This window comes from Pseudochaenichthys georgianus, chromosome 17 (assembly GCF_902827115.2).
Source record: "Pseudochaenichthys georgianus chromosome 17, fPseGeo1.2, whole genome shotgun sequence".
NCBI classification, from domain to species: Eukaryota; Metazoa; Chordata; class Actinopteri; order Perciformes; family Channichthyidae; genus Pseudochaenichthys; species Pseudochaenichthys georgianus.
In genome coordinates this window covers 32209007-32231754 of record NC_047519.1, presented here as the reverse complement: position 1 = coordinate 32231754, position 22748 = coordinate 32209007, and the positions used below count along the sequence as shown (strand labels likewise).

Sequence of the window (22748 nt, the reverse complement as noted above, 5' to 3'; positions counted from 1 at the left end):
TGAGTTTCAACACTCAAAATGTAAATGTTTGAGTGAAGAAGAGGTCAAGTCCTTCTTTTGTTCCAGTCTAATGCCAATTGATCCTTAGCAAAGAGAGGGAACAAAGTGAACTAGAGAATGCAATTCCTGAAGAAATTGCTAGTGGGAATGCTTTATGCTGAAAATCTGATGCTAAACTGCTGTGCTGAAATGTAAAATGTAAGAAGAAAGTGAAGAATTTAGATTGAAATGATACATGAACACTGGGGGCTTGAATGTGTGATGAGAGAAGAAAAGAAAGTGAAAAGGCTTGGAAAAGCAGCAGAATATTTGAACTGCAAACTATTGAACTAACTTGATGGCGAATGATCTGTCGCCATGGCAACCGCATTTGATGACACCCCATAATACGCTTAGATGTGTTGATGGCTGCATCGTTACCAAACCTGTGAAGTTTTGGGGCGTTGGAAACAGAAAATGGCATATGGTGAGATCTCAGATTTGGCGTAGAGCTGTTGAGGCATGGACCGGTGATATACAAGTGAAGATTGGGGGACGATTGGACCGTGTCGATTGGATTTACAGCCACATCGTGTTTCATGGCGAGTGGTCTGTCGCCATGGCAACGGCATTTGATGACACCCCATACTACGCTTAGATGCGTTGATGGCTGCATCGTTACCAAACCTGTGAAGTTCTGGGCTGTTTGGAGTATTTTCATTGAAGTTATGAGAAAACCGTGTTTCAAGGCGAGCAATGTGTTGCCATGGCAACGGCATTTGAAGAAAACTGTCTCAAAGATGTCTTCACAGCTGGACTGTTGAAGTCTGCTGCATGTCAGTTGGAGTGATGACATCATCGTGTTCCATTACACAGGTGTTTATAGTTGAGCTAATGAGGTGTGCAGAGATCACAGGTTTCCATTGTTCTGAATGAGAGATGAACCTCTTACATGTGAACGTTTTGTGGAAGAACCGTAACAGATATCTGTGAAATTTCAAAACGTGAAGCATGTCAAGGAAGTTGAGTATCTGAAGTGTAATTGTTGTGTACTTTCGGGTTAATAATGTGGCCTTTTTGGCAGTTTAACTAAAGGTGTGCGGCTGCTGCCGTGAGGAAATATCTGCCTGAAATTACAATGGGCTTTAATGGAGGCATGTTGAAAGTTTTTGTCACTTCATGCCCTCAAGAGGCATTTTGTTTAATTATTTTTGCTTAATTATTTGTCATTTTTCAAGCTACGAGATGTTTTCCTACGTTTGTCATGATAAATGATGTCTCAGGAATGTATGGTTTGGGAATTATGGCAGTTTAAAAAAATATATGAAGGCAAATTTCAAGATTTCCTACCCTCTTGCTGTGACATCACGCACTCTAGTTAATGTTAAAATGTGAAGAAAACCTCTAAAACAAGGTCTAAACAATGTTTAATATCTCTAAAAGTAAGAATCAGATTTAAAAGTTTTACACAAATAATCAGAAAGATGTGTAACATTTTAAAGTTGGAATGAGGTTTCTGAGTGAAAGTATGAATGAACAGTTAGCAGTTGAAGTCGCATGAAGATTTGTTGAAGTCTGAAGATTTCCTCCATTGACTTCAATGTTAAAAATGTGATGAATTATAGGATGTATCTCTGGAACTATGAAAGTTATGAATGAGAAAAGTAATAGCCATCGATTCCCGACCGAGCTGAACGTTTTGATGTTTGAACGGAGATTCTGCGATGTTCAATGTGGGAGGAGAAGAGGGCCAAAATACCGGCGGAATAATAATAAACTTTCCGTGCGTAGAATAACAGAGAGTTGGAAGCAAAGCCACTCAGTGGCGGATCTTTAGCCTCATTCACAGTGAGGTGAGTGCTGTCACACATGGACCAGGTGGCCGGACCTGCTGTCCCTCCACGACAGCCGAGAAAACGGCTTTCAGATACATCTCCCTCCACAATGCTGGGCCCAATCATCGCAAATACGCCAAAAGCATACATGACAAAGAGCTGCAAGCCACCCGGCAATTAGCTAATTGAAAATGATCACAGGCCGGTGAAAGACAAAGTGGGCTTTTCAATACCCTTTTGACACACATGGCTGCACATGCACATTCTCAATTGCAATTTTTTTTGCAGATACAGGAGCTAACTCTGAGTCTTCAGTTTTTAATTAGACGGTGGACAAAGCCTTTGATCTGACCTCTCTGATGCTCCCTCCTTGTTAATCAGTGTGATCCTACAAGCCTCTCAGGCTCGTGCTGGATGTTAGCGGCAGCCTGACGGTGTGCGGCAGCCTGACGGTGTGCCCTCTCTCTTGCTCTGCCAGGTGAAGTGTGACCAGTACTGGCCGTCGCGAGGAACAGAGACCTATGGAATGATCCAGGTCACCATGCTGGACACCGTGGAGCTGGCTACTTACAGCGTCCGCACTTTCGCCCTCTACAAGGTACAGAATCTGATTTTCATTTGCACCTAACCATATAGATCTAACCATACATGCTTATTAAGCACGTGTTTCCCCGCAGGTACCTGCACTACCTCATTACTGAGGTCACATTTTAAAATGTAATTTCATATTTTTCTGAAGACAGATAAAGGCGTATTACCACTGGAATCATTTTTTCACTGCCGTAATTGGTTTCTAACATCCGAGATTGCTCTCTTGTTCTCTAAATGACCATCAAATATTTCAGTTGTTCACTTTGATTCATATACTTTAGTGTCATGATGATGTGACTGATGTGTCCTTTATTTCTCCTCTTGCCGTTCTCTTTCCATTACTTTTTTAATTTCGAACATTATTATAATTCCTAATTAAATGCAAGTCTCCAACTGGAGCGGCTTCTATCAGGAATGGTGACGATGCCAAGAAACCGTTTTCCGAGAAACTGCTGAGTTCAATTCCAAAGTGATACACTTTATCTGCACCGACACTCGCAGGATGATCACAGCCATGAAGCGGAGCACATGATGTGCTGCTATCAGAGTAATGAGTTAACTCGAGACATTTGCTCAAAATGCCTTCATTTCTGGTCAAATCCCTCGTGCTTTTCAGTTCTCAGCTGCAGAATGGTGACTCCCTCTTAACACAACAGTGTGACCTTAACTTGAGCATGACCCGTAAAATAACAATAACAATTTATTTGCTAACCCGCTTAGCGCGCAAAAACACCCTTCTTATTTTCTGACTCCTCCGATTCTCCTGCAGAACGGCTCCAGTGAGAAGAGAGAGCTGAGACAGTTCCAGTTCATGGCCTGGCCGGACCACGGGGTGCCCGAGTACCCCACCCCCATCCTGGCCTTCCTACGGCGGGTAAAGGCCTGCAATCCTCCAGATGCAGGCCCCATGGTGGTCCACTGCAGGTGGGTGCAAACAGCAAATTAACTGCCAACTTCCACCACATGTATAGATATTGTGCATGGCTTGTTTTCTTCATGGATCTAAAGGATCAAAGACAGGGTTGTGTCCTCAACATATCCGTGCCAACACAGCGTAAAGGGCAACACATGCAGGTGTTGAAATCCTGTTTTTGGGTTCAACACTTGTTTCCTTCCCCATGAATTTGGCTCAATATGTTGTTGTTGTTGTTGTTGTTGTTGTTGTTGTTGTTGTTGTCTCTGTTCCAGCCTGTCCTTAAGCCATTACATGCACACACTTTGTGCACAATCTGCAGCAACAATTTAATTATAGTCCAGCTCTCATGGGTGTAAATCAACTCATCTTGATTGCAAAATTACCAGTTGTCAGCTGTCAAGCAGAGAGCGGGTCTCAAAATACATACCTTACATAACATGTTCTTAATGCAGCTCGATTTCTTGATCTGCATATATTTGTTATGCATTTAGAAAAGTATTGATACAAATATGTAACCTCATTAAATGTGGAGTTGCATTTTGACACAAACATTTCACAACAAGGATATACACAGCAAATGAGAAGGTTAGAGAAATGTAGTTCTTAAAATAAAACAGACACCTTCGGATACAAACCTGTTTTATCTTAGACGATTTTCTGGCTGACCTCACAACACTGATAACTTTGTTTTCTCTCTTTCGATGTTACCACTGTTTGTGAGAGTCTGTGAAACATAAAGTTATAGACCCTCCTCTCTCTCTCTCTCTCTCTGCATCAGTGCGGGGGTGGGCAGGACTGGCTGCTTCATCGTGATCGATGCCATGCTGGAGCGCATGAAGCTCGAGAAGTCTGTGGACATCTACGGCCATGTGACGTGCATGCGTGCCCAGAGGAACTACATGGTCCAGACCGAGGACCAGTACATCTTTATCCACGAAGCTCTGCTGGAGGCCGCCACCTGCGGCAACACGGAGGTCCCCGCACGCAACCTGTACGCACACATCCAGAAACTCACCCAGCCCCCGCCCGGCGAGACGGTCACTGCCATGGAGCTGGAGTTCAAGGTGACTGATCGGCACGCACCTCCGACTATTTTAGATGTTATGTCATTGCTTTGACTTTGTAAAAACTTTACATTGTAACCGGTGCTGTAAGTGACTCCTGCCGGTTGTGATGCAGCAATTAACTTAAGAGAAGTCACTGCATACTTTTCAGGAATGACCTTGCAACACAGTGCAGGAAGTGAGTTTTGTCAACTAAACAGATATTCTCAATCTGTTCTGATCTGGAAGCACTCGACTGTGCTCACACTTACTTTGTCCAAAGTCATGAAGACGGCCTCAGACCGCAGTAGCTCTGACCTTCTGTCCAGGGTGTCGCTGTTGTGCCGGTGTTTAAGCATGTTTGAAGTCATTAATTTAGTGAATAAGGCCAATGCACATTCATTTGTCCCATTGACATTGGTGCTGAGGCATGTCGGCAGCTACAGTAGCATCGTTAAACACCAACACACATGTTTCAGGGACAAATGGACCGGAACACACACATAAACACACAAACACATCAATACGCCTACATGTGGAGAATTACAAAATGACTGACACTGGCACATACACACAGCTGGTGTTCAAGGTGACTCGCAGTCACACGCACACGCACACCTTCTGTCAATAGCCATCGACTGTGATGTTATTACACACTTTCCTCCCTGCGCTGCTCTGCCATTAGCCCTCTTATGAGCATGATCCATTCTGTTTGAAGTGATAATAGCATCTGCACTCCTGCCAGCAACGGAGAATGAAAGAGTGAGAGAATGATTGCGGCGTATTTGGGGGCCACAGCCTCAACACACACACACACATTCAGTCATGACTGTCCATACACAGTCCTGTGCTGTCCATCTGCGCTCCGTCTGCTGCCAGCACTGAGCTAGTCCCGCCCACAATCCTCCAGGTTCTGGGGCTCTATGAGAGACAACTTCTCGACACTTCATTATACCTGCAAGCAGCATTTCTTATTCATCTTGAGATGAAGTCTAAATGGAGACTTGACAGGGAAGCCTTTCAGACTTCCTTGTGTGTTTACTGCAGGTCACGGGTCACTCACTGTTATCCTCCACATCTCTCCCTCTGGTTTATTCCCTCCATTCATTCAACAGAGATTGGCCAACTCCAAAGCCCACACGTCACGCTTCATCAGCGCCAACTTGCCCTGCAACAAGTTCAAGAACCGCCTGGTCAACATCATGCCTTTTGAGTCCACGCGCGTCTGCCTGCAGCCCATCCGTGGCGTCGAGGGCTCCGACTACATCAACGCCAGCTGCATCGACGGCTACAGGTCAGCAAACGCCTTCATCTTCAACATGTAATGCCAATGAGTGAGGTTAAAGTTCGGACTTTGAGCTTTTAAAAGTCCAGGCCGCCTTCTTTTCTTTATTTATCTCATAAACGCATCCCATGAAAAGACTAAAGCCAACCATGCATAAGCACATTTCTCAAGCTACACCACATGTGGCTCTTAAACCAAAGCCAATGTGTTCTTACCAAAGATGTCAATCTTAAAAAACAGTTAATTGTAAAGTCTTAGGGCTTGGAATTAGCAAATGTTACCAATAGGGGCAATACGTCAATTTATTGTTGATTGGATGATGACAAGAGGAATAGCTTGACAACATACGCCTATCCTTTAAGGGTGTTTAAGTTTATTCACACCTACTTTTAGTGAAAAGGGAATTTAAGATAAGATGTGTACCTTATTTCTGTTCTCTAATTTAAGGACAAGGGAGCAGGACAGTTGTCCTAAGCTTGCATACGAAGCACAATCTTTTCATGGCACCACAGTAAAATAATATATTACTCATAGTCACTTGAAACAGATAATTAGGATTCCTGTAACTTTTTCAAATGACGTTCTGTCTCTAAAATAAGGCGATATCCCACATGTTCCTCTGACATAAAGGTAAACATCCTTAAAATACATTTGAGTCTGAACTTTAACTTAGCAGCACTTGTCTTATTTGAAATCCGATGTCCTGGAGTACAAAGCCAGCGCAACATGAATCGCATCAGTGTCATAGTGTCTCGGGGCGGCACTGAATGCGTCTGCAGATGTTTCCTAGGCATCGTAGATTGTTACAGGTGTGGAAGACACCGTGGGGATTCGCAGAGGACAGGATGAAAATGTATGGGAGGGGACTGACGATGAGTCCGCAGTGGGCAGTATCCAGTTGCAAGAATTACTCTGAGCCACTTCCATATCCAAGCCACTGCGTGTCCTTGTGTGCTCTGTGGGTCCAAATGGCTTCCTAGAGGGGGGGATGAAAAGGCAGAGAGAAAGACAGAGGCAGAAAGAGGCTGACTCTGCAGTGGTTGAAGTTTACTGCAAGGGGATGGATTTAGCCCGCCTGAAATGCCATTCAGTCGATATGGGGTTCTGCTTAGTGCCAGGCCATGACAGAGACACCCCCCCCCCCGACTCCCCCCTCTTCCTCCAGTCCTGCTGTTAATGAGACGGTGCTCCGCAGAGGCAGACCCTCTTTTGTTGCTGTGTAAATAGCATAATTGCAGCAAGAGAGTAGTGTAATGAAGTGTGTTTTCCAAACCCCTCCCTTCTGTTTTTCCTCCTCCATGTTCTCTCTTTTTTCTTCCCGTTCTCTTTTTTATATTTGTACCCTTTCTCCATCTCTATCTCACACTGTTCCCTTCCTTAATCTGGCTCGCACCTCTTTCAGCACCCTTCCTCCTCCCACCCTCTTCTCTCACTCGTCATCTTCATTTTCCGTCCAAACGTCACGGCAGACACGGACATATCCGGGTGGGGACCCGTTGTGTGCACCGACGGCACTGTGTGATTAAGCCACTTTCAAATGCTCTGGCATAAATAAAAACTAAACAGGGGCCTCCAGTGTCCTTCACCTCAGCGTCTTCGAGAAAAGCCAATAATATGCTAAGCTAATGAGAGGCGAAGCATTGATTCCAGCCGGGTTACGCTCCGATGCCGGCTGGAGTTCTAGCATTGTAATGAGGCTGAAATGAAACGCCATGTCCTCGAGCTCTGCAGTCGTGTGGGGAGAGAGCTGTGTGGCAGCGCTCATCAGGGCGCAGGCAGAGAAGTCACTATTGTGTGATGCGCTTAGAATTGTTTTGTTTTGGCTAGGGGCTGCATCGTGGAAAGGTTAGAGGGGTCCGCCCTTACCATTTGAAATGAAGCATTCATCGCCTTGTTGGCTTTGCTTTCCTTACTCTGCTTCTCCTCCTCTCGTCTCCTCTCCTCTGCTTCTCCTCCTCTATCCTCCTCTCGTCTCCTCTGCTTCTCCTCCTCTCTCTCCTCCGCTCTCCTCTGCTTCTCCTCTGCTTCTCCTTCTCCTCTCCTCCTCTCGTCTCCTCTGCTTCTCCTCCTCTCTCCTCCTCCTCTCCTCTCTCCTCTCCTCCTCTCGTCTGCTTCTCCTCCTCTCCTCCTCCTCTCGTCTCCTCTCCTCTACTTCTCCTCCTCTCCTCTCTCCTCTCGTCTCCTCTCGTCTGCTTCTCCTCCTCTCCTCTCTCCTCCCCTCCTCCTCTCGTCTGCTTCTCCTCCTCTATCCTCCTCTCCTCTGCTTCTCCTCCTCTATCCTCCTCTCCTCCTCCTCTCCTCTGCTTCTCCTCCTCTCTCCTCCTCTCCTGTCCTCCGCTCCCCTCTCCTCTCCTCTTTATTTGTGCGAGCGAGGCCGAGAGCATATTCTAATCTCCCGGCTCCACATTAGAGTCTTGCCCGCAGAAGCTTCATTAGTTGTTCAGCCGTAGCTCAGTGTGTGACTGCGTGCGTGTCGTGGCGTGTCTGAAGATACATGCGAAACTACTGCATGGCATATATGCTACACCTGAATGAGACATGTGCTGCAAACATGTTAGGGTGTGCGTGCAGGATCGCTCTGTGCATCGGAGCGATGCTGCCACCTGCTGGCTGCCAGAGAAAGTGCTCAGCTGAAGAGAAGTCACGTAGGACACCAGCACTGCTCTGTGGATGAGCTCATCTCTAGTTTGTGAACACATCAAGCACTCTCTCTTTCTGAGCTGCCGTACGGAGAGGAAGGAGGAGATGTAGACTAGAATCTATACGGGCTTCAATAGATCAATGATGGTGCTATGTGCCGAAGATCATTTCTCTGTTCATGGAGGATGTTGGCATGTTGGGTAGATTTGAACAGAGGACAATGCACCATGCATACTTATGCAAACAATTGGCAGTTTAATTAGTTCCGAGCAGCACAGGGGGTTTGAATCCCTTTCCTATAATGATGGCGGCGAGGTGCCTCGTGTATAACTCAAGAGTCCCCTGGATGGTGGGTGTGTCTTGTGGAGTAACCTCTACATCTCTTCCCCATCCTTTGAATGTAACTTAAGGATAATTAGTGTCTGGAGGTATTTAAACACTTTATTAGACTCTAGTTTTGTTGCATGTCTTATATCTTTAACAACTGTACTCGTTAATCATTAGATCTGGCTTTGGCTTTGTGTACTTTTTAACACCGGTTGTAAAATAACCATAAATGTCTTAATGCTGTGTTTAATCTCTGCCTGCTCTGTGCTCTTCTGTCCACAGACAGCAGAAGGCCTACCTGGCCACCCAGGGCCCCCTGGCGGAGACCACCGAGGACTTCTGGAGGATGCTGTGGGAGCACAACTCCACCATCGTGGTCATGCTCACCAAGCTACGGGAGATGGGACGGGTAATGCTCGAACACAGACTGAACAGAAATGCATGCAGCACCTGTAAGGCCAGCGGACCATTTCAGGGAATGATAACAATGTGTATGCGCTCGGTTGGTTCAGCTCAGCCACTGTGCCACACTGCTCAAATATTAATTCATTCCAACCCTGAACAGCAGCTTTGGTTGAGAGTTAACTTCATGATCGCCATGAGTGGAATACATCTGGGTTTAAGCTAGCATGACTACAGCAAACATGGTGAACAGTTGAATCAGAATGTTTTATATTTACTGTTTTTTATGATTACGGAGTGAATCGGAAACCACTGAACAGCATTTCAACATTAATTAGCACAGGTTAGGAACTAAAGCTCTCGTGCACATCATCGCCGTAGTTAAGAGCACAAACCAATGAATCAGACAATATTTCAAAACCACAGATGAATCTCTTTTTTATTTATTTTTTTGTAAGCAGAGACTAATAACATACAGAACACTGTACTACAAATGTCCGGCACGAAGCATTCATTATGTACAAGTATATTTTTTCCTGTGCGTTGGAAAGAGATTCTTCAAATATGAGTGCTTAAAATGTTGCCTTTCTTTTGTAGGAGAAGTGCCATCAGTACTGGCCAGCGGAGCGCTCAGCCAGGTACCAGTACTTTGTGGTGGACCCCATGGCCGAGTACAACATGCCCCAGTACATCCTCAGAGAGTTCAAAGTCACAGATGCCAGGGTATGTGGTGTCCAAATCTCTGGGTTTGCCCGTGTGTGTATGTTATTCTTGTGGTGTGTCCGAGGAGGAGTGATTGGCATTTGAACACAATACAACCATTCAACTCAAATCCACCTTAATGTGAGGTCGGTCAAAGTGCTCTCAGTCGATTCAAGGTGGAGATGATCAGAACGTATCGCATGTTATTTCTCCTGACATGCTAACATCAAGTGAACGCACCTGTGTGTGTGTGTGTGTGTGTGTGTGTGTGTGTGTGTGTGTGTGTGTGTGTGTGTGTGTGTGTGTGTGTGTGTGTGTGTGTGTGTGTGTGTGTGTGTGTGTGTGTGTGTGTGTGTGTGTGTGTGTGTGTGTGTGTGTGTGTGTGTGTGTGTGTGTGTGTGTGTGTGTGTGTGTGTGTGTGTGTGTGTGTGTGTGTGTGTGTGTGTGTGAAAATACATGAAAAGCATAGCCTTCACTCCCCGAGGGCCAGCACTGCAACTCCCTGTGATGCAGTGGTTTCAATGGGCTATAAATATACTTTACTGTCATCAGAGGGCCCACAGCACAGCACTCTAATCCCACATACACTCCTTCTTCCACACACACACACACACACACATATACATGTATATATATATATATATACAGTTTTTGCATTAAGAGAGAAAAACATTCAGAAATACATTCCTAAAATACATGAAAGCTTTAATTTCACACGTGCTGACATCACAGTGAAGTGTGTGACTCCACGTTGCAGTTAAGTGTGTGTCAGTCGTGTCCCACAGCCCTGCTGAGTTCCTCTTGTGCCAGGTCGTCAGCTCTACTCGTATCCTTGCAGATGTAAATTAGACGATTAGAAGGCTGCGGTGAAAGCAGCAGGGCTCTGGTAGTCATGGACATGGAGTGAGGAGCTGTGCTGATTGGGTGTGAGCGGCGGCTGCAGAGAGAGATGCGTGAAGCACAAACTGAACGAGGGTTATTTGCTCAGACATTATTAAAATCATCAGAGAAAGCTCCTTACTGACTCTGTGCTTCGCTGCCCCTCAGGACGGACAGTCCAGAACAATCCGCCAGTTCCAGTTCACTGACTGGCCCGAACAAGGAGTGCCAAAAACTGGAGAAGGCTTCATTGATTTCATTGGACAAGTGCACAAAACCAAGGAACAGTTTGGACAGGACGGACCAATCACTGTGCACTGCAGGTGAGGAGGACGTGGATCATATCAATCCGTGTTTATCACAAATCTGTACACATTAAGGAGGGCTGCTATTTCTGAGATTCGAGCGTGGTTGTGCAGCAGCAGAATAATTCTCTATCAAGGTTAATATAAATTGTGTTTAACAAGTACGGGAATTAAGATTTGACGGAGATGTAAACCACATTTCAGATTTGCTCTCTGCACCTTAACTTTTCTCAAGACCATATTTAGTTTATTAGGTACACCTGGCTGAAAGTAATGCAGACTCATGCCTTAGGTTGGTGATAAGTCCTACATTTATAAAGGTTATAATGTGAATTTGTTGTTAGAAATCTTTTAAATATACCCTTAACTGAATGTATCGTCTTAAAGGTTACTTTGTGGCATTCTTAAACTGAAATTGCTGTTTGCGCCAGGAAAGCACTTATAATGGCAAAAGATACATAAAAAGGTTTTATTATTCATGCCACATGCTCACAGCTCAGACTCTCCTCTCAGTACGCAGCAGACAGGAGTTATAGAGACTCTTTTGTGTGTCCTCAGTGCCGGTGTGGGCAGGACCGGCGTCTTCATCACGCTCAGCATCGTGCTGGAGAGGATGAGGTACGAAGGAGTGGTCGACCTCTTCCAGACGGTGAAGACGCTTCGCACCCAGCGGCCTGCCATGGTGCAGACCGAGGTAAGATCACATTTAATATCCACGGTGACAGGGTGCTATTCCAAAGTCAACATTGAATATGTTTAAAGTGACAACCTGATGTTATCTAGTAAGTGTCCTTTCCTGCCTTACAAGTGTTTCTTTAGTAGAGGTTTTAGAGGTGATTCAGAAACCCTCAGTGTCTAACCTTCCTCACATTAAGAGTCAATAAATATTTTCTTTAATAAATAGGCAAATATTAAAGAAGACAGCAAAGATGCCGATTTAAAGAAGTTATCATGTTGTGCCCTAATTGATATCACAGCCAACACATCCACATTGGCCTGGAGGTCTCTGCAAGAATTCCCCTGATTTCATAAACGTTTTGCGTTAGACAAAAAACCTGATCCCAGATGTGGTTACTGTGACTGCGTTTCTTAAATGCTGCCTGTCGTGCAAACACTCCAAAGAACTACAGCGATAGTCAACCAGATATAAATATATTTACATATTGTTGGTTCACTTTTATTCTAGAAAACAGAATGACATGGCAAAATGCAATGATCAGTTCCCATAAGTATTGGAAAGAGCAGAGAACATGACCAGATTCTTCTTGTTCATTTCTCTCCAAAAATGTATAGAAATGTTTTTGAGACGGATGAAAAAAAAACTCCCATCAAAAGACTTTTAACAGAAAAAACTTAAAAACCCCAAAAGAGCAACAGACCCTCTCTCTTCTAGGACGGAGAGATTCAGTAGATGTCGTGTGTATGCAGCTGGATAGTGAAATGATATGTGATATTCCAGACATGCTTGCAACCTTGTTAACAAGTCTTCTTCCTCCTCCTCCTCTTCCTCTCCCCAGGACCAGTACCAGCTGTGCTACAGGGCAGCGTTGGAGTACCTGGGCAGCTTTGACCACTATGCAACATAACCACTCCCAGCGAGCAGCCTCCCTGGTCAGACCTCTCAGGAGTGTGCCAAGTGTCCCATCTCAGCCACCATACACCCACCTGACCCCCCTAAGCCCCGCCCCCTCACCGCTACCGCAGGGGAGGAGAAAGGGAAGCGCTTGCTAACCCGGCGACGGGTTTATCCAATCACAGAGATCCATGCCGACTTTACCAACCACATGAGATTTTTGCTTTAAAAATAATAACAGAAACATTACAATGACTATGACAAACGTGACAACTCGTGTACAGAAGCGACAGCTCTGCTCTGTCCAAGCCAAACCTCCCTGATTGTCAAAGGCTACTGGTAGCACTAAGAGAGCCCTCTCTCTGTTCTTTTTATGTTAATTTTACTGTCAATATTGTGATTCATTTTGTCAAATGTTATCGTTTAGTATATTTGTTGTTTTTAATAATCATTTTAACATCAGACATTATTTCTGTCTTAAACAGCCCAGCCTGGGGCAAGCATTATTATCATAATCGGTACTTTTTGGGGTTTTTACTGTTATTTTAGGGTACTTTAGCACAAGGGACATGTATTTTTAACACGTCCCTAGATACTAATACAGGAGGACCCCGTTCTCTGAGCTGCTGTCACATTTCTTTTATCACATGACTTTATTGTTTTATCCTTTATATGTGTCATAACCGTTATGTTTGGTCTTACTCAGTTCATTAACTCCAAAAAAAAAATTGCCTTGTCACAAAAAAGTCAACTTTAAGAAAACTGATTTAAGAGCACACACTCGCTAAAGTTTGGCCTGGAAACATGGTAGCTACTTAAAAAACAAGCAATGAATTAGCTAACGAGACACTAAATCAGAGGTGTACAGAAATGGAAAGCACATTATTTCTACGTGTTTTTTTGTTATGTTTCATCAGAAGCCTATGGCATTGAGGCCTTCATGCTCCACCGCGGAGAATTACCTGAGGAAAACAGACTTTTGTACCCGACGGGTAGTTGACCGAAAAATAAACTCCCTGATCTCTGGATAAAGTTGCTCTTCAAGTCCCTCCCGTCTCCTCGCTGCCCGTTGGTCAGTTTTCTGGAGGCGAGCGGCGGAGAGGAGCGAGAGCGGCTCACATGGAGGAGCATCACGCTGTACAGAATCAACCATTCCTACCAGAGGGGAAAGAGACTCGGCCCTTTGGACTGAAACCTGATATTATTTTATACAGAAATAGAACTATAAATATATATATAATTATGATTGATTATATATATGTACAATTACACATAGATATATACACAGCTTCAATGGTAAATTGTTAAAAATGATACATTCTGCTGATCTACCAACCCTAGAGACAGAGCCTGCTGTCCTAGAGTGTATTAATGGAACCACCGTTGTATCTACTGTACTACCATAGTAACGTTGACAGCTGGTTGTCCGTCTGAATGAGGAAAAACAGCACAACCCCCCACCCCCACCCATCAAGATGGACCACTCCTCACCCAATCGCACCACTCAAGCACACATCTTCTCCCACACGAGCCGCAGGAGGGAGCGTCTGAAGAGGCCTAAACGTTGTGGTGGGGGGGGGGGCGGCGGCGGTGGGAGGGAGGGGGGACTTGAAAACGCTGGCGCAAAAACTGAAATGTTCATTTTTACCTTGTGAATGCTTAGTGCTGTAGGGGTTCGATCTGTTGTACACACAGTCTGTTTTCTATTTGTTGATAAAGAACTGGAATTTAAAAAGAAACTGTTGATGAAAATGAAAAAACATTGATGTTAATAAAGTTAAATAATTGGGTTTTTGTACAAATCTTGGCTTGTGACGCCTCGTTTCTTGACCCTGTTTTTAACTAAATGTGAAAGTCTTAAAGGGCTCTATTGTGCTCATAGTTGTATTTTGTGTCTCTCCTGGGACATGTCTCCATGCTTTGATGTTCAAAAAGCTCTTCTCTCATACTGCCTGTGCTGCAGCACCTCTTTTCACCCTCTGTCTGAAACCAGAGCCCAGTCTGCTCGGATTGCTTAGCTGGTCAGCTCTGTGGTGATTGGTCAACCGCTTAGAGATGTCCCGCCCCTTAGCCTATCACATACAATGTGTTGGAGAGCTATCCAATAGAAGCGTGAGTGTTACATAGTGATGTCACCATGTTTTGAAAGTAAAAAAGGAGTCAAATGGAGGTGTTCCAGGCAGGGGGGAGGAAACAGGGGGATTTAAGTCTATGAAGACCATTTAAAAATGCAACGATATAAACACAATACAGGAAAGGGAAAATCCCCAAAACCATAATTGGGCCTCTTTAACTGATACATCCTTCACTGTCTTCCGTTTCAAGGCATTCATTATTGTATTAATGCAACATTACATGCAGATACGTGTGTGTGTTTGTATTTGTTTGCAGGGGTGTATCTAGGAGTTATCCTTTTTCGAAAGGCCCCCAGCAACCAACTGTCACGGAGAATGAAGTCATCATCACTTCTCGTTAGGTAATTTAAGGTTTCATATGTTTTGTATTTGTGCTCTTCAAATTGGTTTGAAAGAGGTGGGTCTCTGTTGATGTCACACTGTTCTGTGGTCCAATCAGAAGATAACATTAAGAAAATCTGAATGTATTGATTTAAGGTCATTTGCTTATTATGTTGCCATGGAGACACCTGCACAGTCTTGATGGAGGATGTGACTGAGACTGTACTAAATCATTATTCACTAAATAGTCCACCATATGTGTCTCAATTGTTATTGTGAGATGTATCCACTATATACACAGTGCCCTGAGAGAAAAAAGCAACGGGCAGTAATATCCGCTGCTAAAAAAAATCTACATGCAATCTCATTTTCTAGATTCAATAATTACAGTCAAGCAATTTAAAAGTGATTGAGGAAATGAGGGGGATTAAAAAGTGTATTCCATCAGTTGATTGCTCACTAAAGAGTTAAACACTGTTAGTGTTTGATATATTATAGCATTTAGTGAGTAGGTGAGGAGAGTTGTTAAGGACCCTTTAGAGACGCAACTGTTAATCAAATCCCACACAGTCCTGAAGATGCAGATTTGTTAAGTTCTCATCAAATACGATTTAAAGATCACTCATTTTAATGTATAGAGAACCAAGAGTGTTCTTTCTACATGTGTGTCTTATGTCCATGTGTGCAGACCGTCTGTTAAATCAGTGTCATTATGAGCGGGAAATGAAAGCAGACGGCTTTGGGTCGCATGTTTATCCTGTGTGTGATGATCGTAACATATGGAGAGGATGCTAATTCAAACATGGCAGCTAAGGTAACAGATGGATGTGTTGTTGCGTCAACACGCCGAAGAGGATAAATGATTTCAAGACAAAAGCAAACACAGGATATGAAGCTGGATTTAAGGGATAATTACTGTGGTTGTTTTGTTCTTCACTGCGGCTTCAGACTGTGTGCGGGAATCCAGCAGTCATCTTTTATGTGTGTTTTATTGTGCCCTTCGCTCTGAATAGTGTTGCAGAAATGCACGCCTTAACGATGTTGTTGCTCTTTTGTGTTGTGATATGAACACTGATACATTGCTGGAGTAGACTTTCACTTAACTTATGATTATGTTAGCGAACAATATGTTGACAGTTTCTCTTTTTTCAGCATTTATTGAACTTTTCTTTGAGTGCTAGTTGTTGATAGTAGAGGTGATATTGTGGAATGTGGAATTTAGCATTTTACAAAATGTTGTTTTGGATCCCAAATGACCAACTGACAACTGTGTCCAGGTGCATCTTTTCATTACTCGGGAGCGCTGACCGTACCTAGCTGCTCTTCCCTAATACCCATCTTTACTCGCTACAATAAACCGCACAGCTCAGCGACCGGTTATCACTGTCCTTTGGAGATACAATGAGTAATCCGATTGGGTAAGCAAATTAGAAAACATATGGTTGACTAATCTACATTGCAGTATATCAAGATGCTGATTGTTGTTTTGTTGTAGAGATGATGCCCAATCTGCCCGGGATGAAGAAGACCGTGACGGCGAGTTGCTCTGCTTGAAGATTAAGGCCCAGTTGGAGGATTTGTTCACCGACAGCCACCTGGCCGAGGACGGCTTCCTGCTGAAGCATGTGCAGAAGAACAAGCAGGGCTTCGTCAGCCTCAAGCTCCTCACTTGTCTGAAAAAGGTACAATCATATTAGTTCATTGCAAGGTTTCAGTTGCTTTCGGCCATGTTTACAGTCCAGTCAAAAAGCAAACAAAGCTGAGGTTGCTGTTGTTTGTTGCAGATAAAGGTCCTGACCACAAACTGGTACATGACTCTGGCAGGAGCAGAGTACTCCGAGCTCCTGGAGGTGAACGATGAAGGCACCAAAGTGAGGCGGATGGAACCGCTTCCCAAGAGGCTGCTGTGTTCCCCCACCAGCAAGCTGCTCCTCGCCTGGAACTCTTCTGTGGAGGATTCAACCGGAGACAATGGATCCTCCCGAGGCCTGGAGCAGGCTTTCCTCTCCAAGAGCATCCTCCAGAAGTTCAGCGCCCATGGCGGCATTGTTTCATCCTGGGTCCTGCATGCTGGCGAGGAGCTTCCCAAGGAGCTGCAGTGCTACGCCAAGCGCCACAAAGAGCTCGGCCAGCAGCTGTGTGTCGTGGTGAAGTTTAATCATTTGGAGGAAGTGCGTAAGACCTACAGCGCCCTGAAAGCAGAGGGCGTACACGTGGTGCCTTTGGGATTCCAGTCGATGCACCACATCAACAGGGAGGAGTCATCAGAGGGAACCAACAAGGTCAGACCTGAGGACACACCTTCCCAGGAACATCTAACCCCAGGGGATTCAGTCAAGGATGACAAAACATCTCAGCGCCAGAAGTCTGTGGAGAGAACCTTGGAGCAGATCTCCGGCCACTGGAACAGCAAGTCCCTCTGCGGTCTGAATCCGAGGCACAGCAAGAGGAACTGGTGCTCTGGAGACGGTGACGCAGAGAGCTCTCAGAGCCCCTGGGTGCTGAGGCGCAAATTTGCAGCCAGTGTACTAAACCCCAAGGTGGCGCTGCACATGAACCCGCACCGCCTGATGCAGACGGTGGTCCGCCAGCCCCTCGGCCCCGACAGCACCAAGGGCTTTCAGAGCAGAAGGAGGCCGCTGCAGCAGGGGGAGCGCACACTCTCTCTGGGAAGCAGAAAGACCACCTGTGCAGATTAACGGTTGCAGAACAATGCAGCATCAACACGCTACTACATTTTATAAGCTGATGAAAGAAATAAATATTTTTGTATCAAACTGAAAAGGCTGTTTACTTGTTGGCGTCTCTCCGGGTGAGGGACTGTTTATTCTGTGTTGCATGTAGTTGTAATCCACTGACAGATGAGGGCAGCATTAAGCTGTGTTATTTGAAACACTCACTCTGTCCTTGTCATGTAGGATCTAGGAAGTGCAGCACTGCAAGGACTGGTGTTTAGGCGCTGAGGAAAAGTGTCTGAGAGTTCACACACACTGATTTCTTTAATCACCTCTGGCGTCTGCACTGCTGGGCCTCAGCTGGTCACATCTGCAAATTGCAGTGTATATTTGTTCTTGGGTCGGGCTGGATTGACCTTGTTGCCACTTTCTCACAGAGAAAAGCCTTCATTGTCCCATTGCATCTTTGCCTGTTTAGATTATGGTTCTCTAAAAAGTAGTTTTCCTTTCTGTGAGATGACATCTAGCGAACGGCTACTCGTCCAATCCTCAAACCACATCTTGCGCAAGACGAGCGGAGCAGCAACATTGAGCCTTACTTCCAGCCTTTCTAATGACACCTCGACTGGAATGGTGTGTTTATAGTGTTACTGATTGAGGGCTTCCTTAAAATCTTGCCCAAACCTAAACAAAATGTGTTTCTTCACTCATCCACCGCCAGTGGAAAAGATTCAATCCGGTGTGTACAGGGTTCCATCACGTTCAAATTGGAAACATACTCTGCTGTATTTCTTCTTTTTGTTTATACTAATGTAATCCAAGCTGTTGAGTGAGACATTGCATTGTATACAGATAAAGTTTAGCCCTCCTATTGTCTCAGACTCGATTTAGCAATTAACAGCTGTTGGACTTTTATTGTAGCGAAGGCTGGTCTAAGAAAACTTTACACATCTGTGAACAATATGTATAGAGAAGAAATGTTCCTGCCCCATGTCAGGAAATGTTTCTGTGCTGATAGTTCCTGCTTAAGGCTACGAAAGCACGATGTCCCCTGCTAACAGCGAGTCGTTCTGCTTTTACGTGGGCTCCTACCGCCAATAATGATGAATGCCAAACAAGTCCAACGTCATAATTCTCATGTTTTTCGGGGGGAGGGTCGTCATGATTTTGCACCTGCTGACTAAAATACTCTTGCGGTGAAGAAGAGCACAAATATTATTTTGATTTTGTTGGCCGCTGAAAGGGCTAAGTGGAACCTTTTGGTTGGCTTCGCCTCAAACTTGAAATGAAATGTACACTTGAAATAAAAATCTAAGAAATGATCCATCGATACTCACATGTTGGTACGAGACAAAGCTCAGATAAATTACTTTTTCTCTCAGTCCACACTGAGGGGTTTACAGTCGGAGAAAGTTAGCTCTTGGCCGCATCTCTTCCTCTTTAGTGGAACTTTGCATAGCGTGATTTGTGTATAATTAGGCCCGAGGATATGAGAATGACTCATAGCGCAAGAATGAGATGTTTGTGAGCAAATAATACGTTTCCTGTTCCTGTATTTCAATATCTTTGGCTGTGGCCCCAACTGTGAAAGCATCCATTCTGGTTAGATCAACATTGTACCTGTCCAGTTATCGACTGCTCTCTTCTACCAAGCAGCATATTTAAGACTCGAGGTCGCCTCCTACCTCATGAAGGGCTTCACTTGACTCAGAAATGGTTGGCCTTTGTTTACATGCGCCTGACCCCACACACCTGACGCGTTTCCCCCCTGGATGGGGAGTTTATTTAGATTGCCGTCTCGAGTGCCTGATTCCTTCAAAAGCACAACCATCTGCTCCTCATTTGCCGCTCAGGGCTCAAAGGCTGGGGTTTCGTATTGGAGGCGACCTGAGATTTTCAACAACAACACCCTGGGTTTTATCTCAAGCCAACCGTGGATTGAATCATCATGAAATACCTCCACTGTGATAATTCCATTTAGCTGGCGTTACTGTTGTCTTAGCAGCATTTAAACCACTTTCTTAATTCCCCCTGAAAGATTGGAAAACACTTGCTTCTGCAGACTCATTTGAGGCGACGACCAATCTCCCACTTAAGATGGCAGACTCTTTTGCGGCAGAAGGTAAATGTAAGCCCTTGCTCAGGCCAACGCATCCTTTAGTGCTCCTGGAGCTAGAGCCAGGGAGATTATCATGTCAGGAGTAATCCGACTCGGCACACAAGCACAACTATGGAGGAGCAGGAGGAGGAGCAACAGTTGAGGGGGGGAGGCAGGAGGCAGAGGCATCAGAGAAGCTCTCTGCTCCACTTACGGTAACCACGCTCTCCCTCCTCAACCTAACCCATCTTCTCCACCCGCAGAGTTTCCCTCCCTGGAGCTGAAGAGCTGCTGCAGGCATCGGGGTAAGGACGTGTGCATTATCTTTCCGGTTGCTGTTGTTTGGAGATAAATGATCAGGGTTGTTGAAGTAGGAGTTTCACAACAGATGGGAAAGAAGTTAAGGCATCTGTAAAATCTCTGCATGACATGACACTGTGTTGCTCTGTCTTTTTTCAGGTTCGGGGTTGTGCAAAGAGGAGGATCAGATGATCTTCGTGAAGAGACATGGTAACAGAAGTTCTCTGAAGTGAACCAGGTGGCAAGTCGGGGACTCCTCTGAAGACCCAACCCTCCTTTTCTGTGAATGAAACATCCTGAGTGCCATGAGGCGCATGATTACATTCAGAGGAATGTCGAGCTTGATCTTAAAGATTTCGAATGAAATGCAGATATGATAAAAGAATAATACAATCTGGACCTGAATCAAGCCCGGACACCTCCCTACGAGCAGGCACAGGGAGCGGTGATGAGGAGTGCAGCTCCTCGCCTGTGATGATGATGGATTTACCCAGCCAACACTTGCCTGTGGAGGTCAGCTGAAGACGCCGCCACGCAGCTAAATCTGGATTAGCCGGCCGAACGGTAAGGACGCCACATCTTCTTTTGTTGGTTTAAGCCGGCAGATTACGGGGCAGGCGTTAGAAGCCGCTGGCAGAGATGCCTCACCGGGCGCTTGAGTGGCAGAAAACACACGTTGGATTATCTGTATCAACAAGCGGGCCTTCTCTGGAAACGCTTGTCAATAGAGCAGAGCTGCCCGTCACGAAATGTGTGCAGAGCATTAAGCGTTGATTACAAAGGGGCATGTTGGAAAGTCAAACATGAGAGCAGAATTTGAACAGCCTCTTACCACACAGACAAGTTTGTTTTTGTCAGGGAGAAATATGTAATTGTTCTGTTACTCATCAGCGTGGCGGTTCGCCTCATTATCACGCATCGTTGCTTCTGTAAGCCTCTCTGACTTTCCCTTCTCAACAAGAGTAGCCCTAAAGCTTATGAATAGTGATTTCAGATCATTATTATGTTCTGCCTTCATCATTTTGGAGATTGGCATTTTTGGCCTTTACCGGTTTAAATAATTAAGCGGAGCAGGATCAAATTGCTGTACCTGTCATCTAAAAATATAATGAAGGATACTCTGAGAGGCTAACTTGATATACTCACTTTGGGCATTTCACTGAAGTGATGATCCCCTTCTCACTAAGCCCATATCATACTTAGAGATTATACTGTATCCAGCGGAGCCCCGAGAGGCCGGGTAGAGGTTAAGCCTGAAGTCAATTGAGCCTTTGGACTGTCATAACCTGCCAGAGCTGGTCATAACTGGAAGAAACTGAAGAGAAAGCCAACATGTATATTGTGCATCCAAATAATTAGTATGATAGCTCTGTGATAGCTTACGTTATAAACACGTAAAAGGTCCTCATATTTCAGATGTTTGTACTTGCTTGTGCTTGCTCGCGTTGGTCATATTGTAAAGTAGCATTCAGTGTGTGCCAGAGTGCAGTCAGCCTTTTGGAACTGCAACATCAACATGTTTAACGTGTAGGTGATGTCGGTGTGCTAAAAGGGATCTGGCATAGACAGATTAGCAGCCAGAATAGCAGCTCTTCTTCTTCTTTAGAAAGTAGCCCAGGACAATCATCAATCTTACGACCAGCTCGCTGCACGATGATGAGGCAAGGTGAGGTGTTCCTGCCCAGCCTCAGTCACCTCGCTGTCTGTTGGAAAGCTATTTAAATGCAGGTCTACACCTTGACTCATCTCTTCCAGGAATAGGGTAGACAAATCAGGACTGAGGTCAAATGTGCACCTATAAGTGTTCCTTCTCCCGCGCCTCATTAACCCCGCCTCACAGCTTCGAGTTGTGAGATTTCGTGCTAGGCTGTGAGATTACCGGATTAATCCATATACATCTTTGTGATGTTAACCGTGCAATATGTTAAACAGCTCACCTCCACCAGGAGACCAAAAGGATGCAGGAAACCGGTTTAGTATTTTACAGAATGCGTGTTAAAGTGATCACATGTTGTCGTGAATCCCGCACACATGGTTTCCCCTTCTTTCTCCTCAATAATGAACGGCAGCTTTCGCACTAACAGGGGACAGCCTTGTTTTAATTATCCTTTTGGTTACCGAGTGACAGAACGCACGCCAACCATAGCTGTTGCCCAGCAGAATGACAGCGCAGTCGAACCTAAGCCTTTTTCAGTTGCATTAGAACCGAGGCTGGATTTAGCACCGCCAATCCTGGCTCAGAACATCCACTTTATTTCACAGCCTCTGTGGTGCCAACTCGACGGGTCCAACTAACCAACTCCTTACTTTTCCTCTTCATTATTCTGATTGAACGCAGGTTTTAGAAGTAGAAGAAGAAGTAGAAGAAGAAGTAGAAGAAGAAGTGCCTGCTGGTGCTTTTTCAGTAGGCAGTGCATGCTGGCATAACCCCTGAGATCGAGGTGTCTGGTGGATTAAAACAGACACACACACACACACACACTTACAGTAAGGCCAATGCTCCGCCACCAGCACTGCAGCCAGGTGTTAAGGCACGTGACTGCAGATAAAGCCGGCAGGCATTAGTGCTAATCCTGCCCTGATCTTTGGAATATGTCCCTATTACCTCCACAAGCACTCTCTAGCTGTCCCCAGGCCTCCTGATGCTCACTTAAGAGGGACAATACAAGACAAGGCCTCTCTAGGACTCTCTAAAGCACGTTGTTTCCTTGGAACAACACAGTAGGTGCCTTCCTGCTATTT

General features: G+C 45.1%; 2 protein-coding genes across 23 annotated transcripts in view; both read left to right on the top strand.

Moving 5' to 3' along the window:
• Window positions 1-14069, top strand: part of LOC117461791 (receptor-type tyrosine-protein phosphatase F) — a 173257-nt gene extending 159188 nt beyond the window's left edge. For all 22 annotated transcript variants that reach the window (XM_034103725.1, XM_034103746.1, XM_034103741.1 and 19 more), the window contains 9 exons: window positions 2293-2412; window positions 3175-3329; window positions 4100-4385; window positions 5480-5658; window positions 8899-9025; window positions 9616-9741; window positions 10768-10922; window positions 11463-11598; window positions 12422-14069. In XM_034103725.1, coding sequence (XP_033959616.1) covers window positions 2293-2412; window positions 3175-3329; window positions 4100-4385; window positions 5480-5658; window positions 8899-9025; window positions 9616-9741; window positions 10768-10922; window positions 11463-11598; window positions 12422-12490 — 1353 coding nt within the window. In that variant the 3' untranslated portion in view covers window positions 12491-14069. The remainder of the gene's footprint in view (window positions 1-2292; window positions 2413-3174; window positions 3330-4099; window positions 4386-5479; window positions 5659-8898; window positions 9026-9615; window positions 9742-10767; window positions 10923-11462; window positions 11599-12421) is intronic.
• A 1988-nt stretch (window positions 14070-16057) lies between these two features.
• Window positions 16058-17717, top strand: LOC117462828 (la-related protein 6-like). Its single transcript, XM_034105163.1, has 3 exons — window positions 16058-16351; window positions 16429-16615; window positions 16718-17717. The coding sequence occupies exons 1-3, from the start codon at window positions 16335-16337 to the stop codon at window positions 17630-17632; spliced, it is 1119 nt and encodes a 372-aa protein (XP_033961054.1). The 5' UTR covers window positions 16058-16334; the 3' UTR covers window positions 17633-17717.
• Window positions 17718-22748: the final 5031 nt, after the last annotated feature.